General features: G+C 44.4%; 1 protein-coding gene across 1 annotated transcript; it reads left to right on the plus strand.

The window, feature by feature from the left end:
• The first annotated feature begins 3,935 nt into the window (after positions 1 to 3,935).
• Positions 3,936 to 9,726, plus strand: LOC123425600 (CMP-sialic acid transporter 2). Its single transcript, XM_045109290.1, has 15 exons — positions 3,936 to 4,221; positions 5,408 to 5,471; positions 5,562 to 5,625; positions 5,712 to 5,823; positions 5,907 to 5,986; positions 6,071 to 6,146; positions 6,234 to 6,334; positions 6,778 to 6,849; positions 6,951 to 6,999; positions 7,097 to 7,138; positions 7,262 to 7,383; positions 7,479 to 7,538; positions 7,625 to 7,673; positions 9,161 to 9,255; positions 9,348 to 9,726. Exons 1-15 carry the CDS (start codon positions 4,195 to 4,197, stop codon positions 9,403 to 9,405), a joined length of 1,071 nt encoding a protein of 356 aa, XP_044965225.1. The 5' UTR covers positions 3,936 to 4,194; the 3' UTR covers positions 9,406 to 9,726.
• Positions 9,727 to 10,212: the final 486 nt, after the last annotated feature.

A 10,212-nucleotide genomic window follows, 5' to 3' on the forward strand; every position in this document is an offset into this window, starting at 1 on the left:
GCAGTGAGCTGATGCAACAGCAAGCAAGAAGTCGTGGGAGCATCTACATGTGAAGCGGAGTACATAACTGCTTCAGAAGCGGCTCATGAAGGATTTTGGATGAAGGAGCTCATCACCGACCTTGGAGTGGTTCCAAGCTCGTCGGGTCCAATGACACTCTTCTGTGATAACACTGGGCCATAGCCATACCCAAGGAGCCCAGGTTTCACCGGAAGACGAAGCACATCAAACGCCGCTACAACTCCATCCAGGACCATGTCCAGAGTGGAGTAATAGAGATTTGTAAAGTAAACATGGATCTGAATGTTGCCGACCCGTTGACTAAACCTCTTCCACGAGCAAAACATGATCAACACCATAATGCTATGGGTGTTCGATACATCACAATGTAACTAGATTATTGACTCTAGTGCAAGTGGGAGACTGTTGGAAATATGCCCTAGAGGCAATAATAAAATGGTTATTATCATATTTCCTTGTTCATGATAATCGTCTATTGTTCATGCTATAATTGTGTTAACAGGAAACAGTAATACATGTGTGAATAAATAGATTACAATGTGTCCCTAGCAAGCCTCTAGTTGGCTAGCTCGTTAGTCAATAGATGATCATGGTTTCCTGGTCATGGGCATTAGATGTCATTGATAACGGGATCACATCATTGGGAGAATGATGTGATGGACAAGACCCAATCCTAAGCGTAGCACTAGATCGTATTGTTCGTATGCTAAAGCTTTTCTAATGTCAAGTGTCTTTTCCTTCGACCGTGAGATTGTGCAACTCCGGATACCGTATGAGTGCTTTGGGTGTATCAAACGTCACAATGTAACTGGGTGACTATAAAGGTGCACTACAGGTACCTCTGAAAGTGTCTGTTGGGTTGGTACGAATCGAGATCGAGATTTGTCACTCCGTGTGACGGAGAGGTATCTCTGGGCCCACTCGGTAGAACATCATCATGAGCTCAATGTGACTAAGGAGTTAGTCACACGATGATGTGCTACGGAACGAGTAAAGAGACTTACCGGTAACGAGATTGAACAAGGTATAGGTATACCGACGATCGAATCTCGGGCGAGTTCTATACCGACAGACAAAGGAATTGTATACGGGATTGATTGAATCCTTGACATCGTGGTTCATCCGATTAGATCATCATGGAACGTGTGGGAGCCACCATGGGTATCCAGATCCCGCTGATGGTTATTGGCTGGAGAGCGTCTCGGTCATGTCTGCATGCTTCCCGAACCCGTAGGGTCTACACACTTAAGGTTCGATGACGCTAGGGTTATAGGGAATTGTTATACGAGGTTACCGAAGGATGTTTGGAGTCCCGGATGAGATCCCGGACGTCACGAGGAGCTCTGGAATGGTCCGGAGGTAAAGATTGATATATAGGATGGATGGGTTTGGACGCCGGAAATGTTTCGGGCATCACCGACAAAGTGCCGGGACCACCGGAAGGGTTCCGGAGGCCCACCGGGAGGGGCCACAAGCCCCGGAGGGCTACATGGGCCAAGTGCGGGAGGGAACCAGCCCCTAGGTGGGCTGGTGCGCCCCCCACACCCAGCCCATGCGCACCAGATATGGAGGGAGGGGAAACCCTAAGCGCAGGGAAGGCCCAAGGCCCACCTAGGGCGCCGTCCCCCCCTTTCCCTGCCCTGACCGCCGCCCCCTCTCCCATCTGGGCTGCCGCACCACCTAGGGTGGGAACCCTAGGGGTGGCGCACCCCCCTCCCCTCCTCCTATAAATAGTGGGGGTTTTGGGGCTGTTTCACACATGGTTTCCCATCTCCCTCGGCGCAGCCCTGCCCCCCTTCTTCCTCCTCTCTGTCGGTGCTTGGCGAATCCCTGCCGGGAGACCTCGTCTCTCCATCGACACCACGCCGTCGTGCTGCCGGAGATCTTCCCCAACCTCCCCCTCCTCCTTGCTGGATCAAGGTGCGGGAGACGTCACCGGGCTGCACGTGTGTTGAACGCGGAGGTGCCGTGGTTCGGCACTAGATCGGAATCACACCGCGATATGAATCGCCGCGAATACGACTCCATCAACCGCGTTCTAGCAACGCTTCCGCTTAGCGATCTTAAAAGGTATGAAGATGCACTCACCCCTCTCTCGTTGCTGGTCTCTCCATAGGAAGATCTGAATATGCGTAGGAATTTGTTTGAATTTATGCTACGTTCCCCAACAATCTCTTATCCGGTTCATATTCTGAGTGAGTTCGTCTCTGCTCCCACATCGGTTCACTATAGTCATCTCCTCCGTGTTCTCCGATATCTTCGGGGCACGATCTCTCACCGTCTATTCTTTCCTCGCTCCAGTTCTTTACAGCTTCAGGCCTATTCGGATGCTACGTGGGCTAGTGATCCTTCAGATCGCCCTTCACTTTCTGCTTACTGTGTTTTTCTTGGTGGTTCTCTCATTGCCTGGAAGACGAAGAAACAGATTGCAGTTTCCCGTTTGAGTGCAGAGGCTGAGTTGCGAGCGATGACTCTTTTGACGGCAGAGGTGACTTGGTTACGGTGGTTACTTCAGGATTTTGGTGTTTCTGTCACTACACCGACTCTGCTCTTATCTGACAGTACATGTGCTTTTAGCATTGCGCGCGATCCTGTGAAGCATGGGCTCACCAAGCATATTGGTGTTGATGCCTTCTATGTGCGCGCTGCCGTGCAAGATCAGGTTGTTGCTCTTCAGTATGTGCCTTCCGAGTTACAGTTGACGGATTTCCCGACAAAGGCCCAGACTAGAGCACAACATGGCTTTTATCTCTCCAAACTCAGTGTTGTTCATCCACCATGAGTTTGAGGGGGGGGTGTTAGAGTTATAATATAAGTCATGCACCCTTTTGTATTTATCCCAATATATAAGGGGGTTCCTGCATATAGTCCATCACATGTACATGTATATATACTGGCCTATGGCCTCATGGGAATACAAGTTGCTTATTCCTAACAACTACTACTTTTGACTAGTTGTCGTTGTCGTCGTCCTCGTTGAGGTAAGCGTAGGGGTCGGAGTGGCGACCGACGATCGGCACTTGTGATGTCTCCTCGTCGGCCCTAGCGGGGCTCAAGCACTACATGATGCGCTCCTACTTCCGATGGTGCGCATCCGCTTTGAGTCCGGCGAGCCATACCATGACCGTGATTGGGTCCTCGGCTCCGGCATCGGCTCGTTGACGTCGAGTGGGGCGGTGTCGATGGGGAAGACCTTGTTCATGGGGTCGATGACGCCCACCGCCATGGGTGCCTCCATCTTCGTCGTGCCCGCCGACACGAGATGAGGAAGCGCCGGTTTCCGCGGCTAATGCAACTTGGGGAGAGTTCGCCCCGCGGTCACGCGGGGTCTACAATTAGGCCACCTAGTTCAACCAATAGATTGCGCTCTTGTGCAACAACATTATGTTGGGATGAAAAAGATGGGAGGGAAGGAGGACGCGAGGAGGAGGAGGGAGGGACGTGACGGCTAGGCCTTGGCTTATGGGGACACGTCACCGCCAGGATTTTATAGCCGTGACTGGTGACGCATGACGGGCCATCGGGGAGCAAGTTTCATACTATCCCTCGGCAGCCTCCAAGTATGAAGTCTACAGAGCTTGTTTATGTAGCGGAGTGAGGTGGTGACTCTCATAGTGTCATTTTTTTGGAGAGATAGTACATGACATCTCAAACCATAGTTTTTTTCCATTGTATTTTGCAAATCCAGCGAATCAAAGAGGCCAAGTGTTGTGTGGGTGTCGCCGATGGTGTGTGCCATCTCATACTCCGTACCTGGCAAGGTCTAGCCAAGGAATTCTGAAGCTGAATATGTACCACTTCTGAAGAAAAAAAATGCCAATCAAATGTTTTCAGATAATTAAAGAGACCGTCCCATTTGCAAAGCAAGAAGTAGCACGTGAGACCCACTCGTCAGAGAGGCCAAGGAAAAGCTAGCACCAAATCCCTCTCTCTCTCTCTCGCCTCTCTTTCTGTTCGCTTCTTCCTCGCCGCCGTGATTCTTTCCTCACTCCCCACCCCAGCCGCTCCGCGCTTGCTCACTACTGATCCCACGGGGAAGGCCCGGCAGCCAATCTCCGCCTCCAGCGTCGTCGAGCCTCGCGCCTACCCTTCTCCCTCCCCCTCCCGAGCCCACAGCCGCGGCAGCAGCAGGGGCGGCGAGAGGAGGAGGAGGCGAAGGCCCGAGAGGAAGCAATGGAGTACAGAAGAGTGAAGGATCAGGTGAGCTCAAACCCGCAACCCTAGGGAAGAATGCCGCTACTCGCGCTGGCCCGCCGTCGACGCCGCCTCTAGGTTAGGATAGATCGCTCGTCGCTGCCGCGGCGAGGTTTTTGTTTCCCCTTTTTCCTTTGTGCTTGTTTTGTTTCTCGACGTAGGGTTCCGAGATTCCTGGCCGCCTGCGGTCTTAGATGCCACTTAAATGTGGCGTTGGTTTTCTATTAATTCGATTAAGGATCAGAGTGCTACGGGTGTGGGTCGTCATCTAGTCGTGGTTACTGGTTAGTGCCCAGGAAGACTGCAGCCGAGATTCTGATCAGAATTCGGTAGCGAATGATGTCCCTCCCTTAGGGGAATGTTCTGGTATTTCTGGGGTTAATGACTTCAATTTGTTGTAGAGTTTGGTATTAGCTGATTGTGAACTGATTTCAGACGTTTTGGTGACTGGTCTGAAGAGTATTGTGTTACTATTATTGTGGCTGTAGCAATTCACAACCCGAATAACATAAACATGACTGATGAATTAAACTTGCAGTGATGCTTGCCATGGATTGTTGTGAAATGTGGATATACACGGCACACTCCAGAACAGCACTCTGCAATACTACATTTATGGGCACGAGTTGGGTCTTTCTATGTGATTGCAAGTATCAGCTGTGTGTTGCTTGTAAGTTGTAACTGCTTGCCAGTTTGTCTTATAATTGACAACAACGTACCAGTGGCTGATGTTTAATTCTTGTAATTTGCTAACTTGATTGGTAAACACATTTGGGATGTTCAAAGAGTAGTTGTTTGAACGCAGCATCTTGCATGACTTTAAGCCATGATGAACTAATTACTATGTAAATTGTTCTTCTGTGACACATGAGCATCCTAGTGGAAGTAACTTGAACTCAATTAAAATTAGTTAAATATTGTTTATTGTAAGTTCAGTAAGTATGATTCGAGAAACTGATATTACCTGTTTCCTATTAGAGGTCAGCTGGTCTGTTATAACTTAAACTTGCAATTGCAAACTGATTTAATCTGTCTCCTGCTGATGCTCACCACTGGTAACCCGTGCTGAGCTCAATTTCAAGCTCTGGCAATGTCTTCCCGTGTCTGTTTGAGGTTCCTTGTGGTATGGCGAACTGTACTTTATCAATTTTGTCGTGTGCTGACAACCTGTCTTATCCTGTATAATCTGTAGGAGGGCTACGATGCCATATCTCAGAAGGACATAGAAAGCCCTGCTGGGAGGTCTCTTTCTAGCAGTAAGCTCTTGGTTCATTGTTGAAATTTCTTGTTGAACTATAAATCTATAATCAGTAACATCACATCTTTAATGCATGTACTATATACAGCTGCAGCCACTTCCCCCCTTGTCACCGCAGGAGGTACGAAGGGCAAGCATAGTTGGAAGCAGAAGTAAGACTGTTTGCAACCTTTGTGCTGTATCGCATAGTTTTTGAAAAATCAGAATATTTACTGGCAAGTGTCAATTGTTGTTACAGGTCTATTGTAACAATTGCATTGACATTACTAACAAGTTCCCAGGCAATACTGATTGTGTGGTCGAAAAGAGCTGGAAAGTATGAATATAGTGTCACAACAGCAAACTTTTCGGTGAGAATTTAAGTTCTCTCTTGGTGATAGTAGATTCAGGAGCTTCCCCTTTTGTTCTCTTGAATTTATTCATCTATGTCTAGGTGGAAGCTTTAAAATGTCTATTATCACTTCTAGCCCTGTACAGAACATGGAACAGTCAAGGTGTTACAGAAGATAATAGGTGACCATTCTACCGTAATCTACCAATTAAATTCCGAATGTCTATTTCTTTTTCCCTACTCTCTACCGACATTTTTGTTTTCAGGTTAAGTACATCATTTGATGAAGTTAGTGTTTATCCTATCCCCGCCGTACTTTACATGGTAAAGAATCTATTGCAGGTATGCCACTTGTCAAGTTCTCTTGTGATAAAATAACTTCATATCATCAACAACAAAAGTTTGAACCATATTTCCACTTTCTGTCAGTATTACATCTTCGCCTATGTGGACGCACCAGCTTACCAGATCCTGAAGAACCTGAATATTATCAGCACTGGTGTCTTATACCGTATCATTCTAAAGAAGAAGTAAGTTGGACTAGCTTAATGTGGCTTTGGAAGTTGGGAATAGAGGGAACTAATGATATGTGCTCTTTTTACTACTTTGCTGATATCTTTATTCTTTATATTTCTTTTTTCTTCAAGCCTTGTAATATGTTGGATACTTTACCTTTGCTGAAATGATGTAGCAGCATTCAACTCCTCACCAAGTATTCATCATTCTGCACGATCACACAAACATGCTACATCATGACCTGTAGGCATTTTTGAATAATTCACTAGCCTGAGCGCCATCATAATCTACGTGGTGTTCTTTAAGTGCCACAAATGTCCATGTTCCTCTTCATCCTTTCAAGAACTGTTCATAGCACTCTTCTTCCCTAACACAGCAACACCTGTTTTCAATTGTTAATCTAGCATGGTGATTGTTGACCTATGTTGCATCACTGAATGATTCATGTTCTTTCCAGATTAAGTGAAATTCAGTGGGCTGCATTTATTCTCTTATGTGCTGGCTGCACTACGGCTCAGCTAAACCCCTCGTAAGAAAAATAAGCTTGGATTCTTTTTCCCCTTCTCAGTATTCTTGCCTCATTTCTCTAATGAATGTGTTCAGCTAAGAGAAATAATGTGCCCCTTTCAGATCAGACCATGTTCTTCAAACCCCAATTCAAGGTTGGATGATGGCCATTGTAAGCATATAAGAGGGGAAAAATCATTCGGTCTAGTCACTTGGACTTGTTATAGTAAGTTAGTTTACCAAACTTGCTGACTGTCTTTCTGTTTCAGGTGATGGCTCTTCTAAGTGGTTTTGCTGGGGTATACACAGAAGTATGTGACTTTGTGCAATTGCCCCTCTTTGCTTATGTATCTTGCTTTAGAAATAATCATCTGATTCGACTGTCAAGGGGATTTCTGACGGGTGTAAGTCATATCCATTTTTGAACAATGCAGGCTATAATAAAAAAACGTCCTTCAAGAAACATCAATGTACAGAATTTTTGGCTGTACATTTTTGGAATGCTCTTCAACTTAGTTGCCATTTGTGTTCAGGACTTCGATGCTGTCATGAACAAGTTAGTTGTGTTGTAAATTGCTTCATTTCTTGTCATAATATTTTTGTTACAATGCATGATATTGCTTATTCTAACCTGACTGGCATCTATTGTAGAGGCTTTTTTCATGGCTACTCATTTATTACACTTCTGATGATTCTTAACCATGCACTCAGGTACTACAGCTGGATCTTTAATCTGATTTAACATTTGATTGTTTGGGATGAACTTAACCTTGTAATATTTTTGCTTTTCTTTGCAGTGGCATTGCTGTATCAATGGTGATGAAGTATGCTGACAATATTGTCAAGGTACAAACTCTTAACTTCTACAACTGGTTTCGTGGTTTAAATTATTGTGTTATAACCATCTTTTCTTCAAAATTGCACATTCTATTAGCTGTAGCTTATTCCATCACCTCACGTTACCCCTACCGGGTCACCTCTTACTGTTTTAGTGTCAGTTTTACTTTTTAATTAAAATCTTGAATGTTCTCCTAAAATCTTTCCCCCGTCACCTAGGTTTTAAACTTTTTATTCAAATAAAATATGTGCTTTACTTGCTCGTTGCATTGCATTAGAAATATTCACGTGTTGCTAATTCAATTTAAGTTTAGATGGTTGTCTCAGTGAATTATGCCAAGTGGAGAATTTTCGCATCTTTCTATTTTCAGTTTTCGTGCCTTGATGGACAACGAAAGTCAGTCGTGGATTTAAGTAATGACAAATTGTCTAATGCAGTTTGCAGTCCTTTTCCATCAGTGTGACTGTTTTACTGTACATGCATTGCTTAAATTTGGATTACATCTTATAACATGTACTTTGGGCAACGCTACGCGTGTACCGGCGGATTATTTCCAATGATCTGCCACCTTCGCAGCCGTTTGATTTGGTGCATTCAGCCGATCTCATCCATCCGATCCTCACGCGGGGCTTTGGCCTAATTCCTGAAACTATGCTCGAGTTTCTGAAACAATCGCTTTGTTGCAGTTTTTTTTTCTTCGCACGCGCTTCGGTTGGGTACCCGATAATTCCTGAAACAACGCTCGAGTTTCTGAAACAATCGCTTTGTTGCAGTTTTTTTTCTTCGCGCTTGCTTCGGCTGGGCACCTGGTAATTCCTGAAACAACGCTCGAGTTTCTGAAACAATCGCTTTGTTGCAGTTTTTTTCTTTGCGCATGTTTTGGCGTTTTCTTCGTTTTTATGTTCTGCAACGTGTTTATTGTTGCGGAGGAAAATTTTGCAACACATGTAAAGTTACAGGAAAAGAAACACGCGTCGTACAGAGGAGCCGGCGGATCGCTCGCGTGCGATTCGTCGGCTGAACGTAAACTTTTCCCATGTACTTAATGCATTCTCTATGCTCGCATTTTCCACACTTTGTTATCTGAGTAACTTTGGCATTCCACATTCTGTCATCTGGGGAAATATGTTACTACTCGACAGTCCACATTCTGTTATCTGAGAAACTATTGTAATCGACAGACCATCTAAATCTCTTCACAAAACAATCAACAAATTCTGTTCATCTTTTCGGAAGCAAGAAAACAAGATTATCAGTCAGTTATCCTGCAATGTTGACAGTAGTTTAATGGTCTTTAGATATCAAACCTTGGAATATTTAAGACACCTTGGTTATTCTATTTGTTTTGAGATTCTATGAATTATGAAATGCTCTAGTAATTATTGAGGCAGATCGAAAGAATTCTTGATATCAGACATTCCCACCACTCTTTTGTCCTTAACACTTCCACCCTGTATTTGATTCCCTAACCATGTATTTCTGCATACACATACAGGTGTATTCAACTTCGGTCGCAATGCTTCTGACGGCAATTGTATCTGTCTTCTTGTTCGGCTTCAATCTATCCCTTGCATTCTTCCTTGGATCCACGTAAGTGATGATGCAAGTGCAGCAGCAACAAGATGTCTGGACTGGAGCCTTGTAACACGTGTTTGGCCTAACAAAATGTGCTAACATTTCAGGGTCGTTTCTATCTCGGTGTATCTGCATTCTGTCGGGAAGCCACAGCAGCAGAAATGAGTTCCGCCCCCATCAGAAATGAGTTGGCGAACGCCTCGATTCCATATTGCGGAACGGGTTACCCAGTGACATATTCAGCTTCACCGCCCATTTAAACTGCTTCTGTGGTTGCGTCCCTGGTTCAGTTTTGGTTCTTGATCAGGGTGGATGACGCTAGTTTCTTGTCTAGGTAGGTTAGCGAGAATGTGAGATGCTGGCTATTTTCTTCATGCCGTCCTTTTGAACACTTTTAGCCATATTAATTATCATTGTAGGCACTGAGAACTTGCCCAGATGTCCATATCCGTATTAAAGATCTGAAATATACTTTATGTCGGCAAACACGCTGTCACGAACTGTTCGATGTCTCTTACTCTTGACATGAAATTACCATAGCTAACTTTATAGCTTTATAGCTTCCGAATATTGCTTTTGGCTCCCGAGCTCACTGGAGGCCTTTAAATTCAAACTTCAAATTCAGTAAAAATTTGTATTTTAATGTTTCAAAAAATTCTAAAAAAAATACATAGATAAATGAAGGTTTAATACACAAGTGTGTAAATTTTCAGAACAAAATACGTTGAAATGAGGGCCGTGCAAAAATGACAAATCTAAAGCTGTTTAACACATGTTACTATTCATCATTTCAGACCATAAATTTGTCTTTTTTGTACAGATCACGTTTTAAAGTATTTTGACCTGAAATTTTACACACATGTCGGTTACATCCTTACATACATGCATATTTTTTTTTAGAATTTTTTAAACCATAAAAATTTGAATTTGAAATTTTCAAAAATAAAGGCTTTCATGGCTTCCGGGAGCCAA

Source organism: Hordeum vulgare, chromosome 2H, assembly GCF_904849725.1.
Source record: "Hordeum vulgare subsp. vulgare chromosome 2H, MorexV3_pseudomolecules_assembly, whole genome shotgun sequence".
NCBI lineage: Eukaryota > Viridiplantae > Streptophyta > Magnoliopsida > Poales > Poaceae > Hordeum > Hordeum vulgare.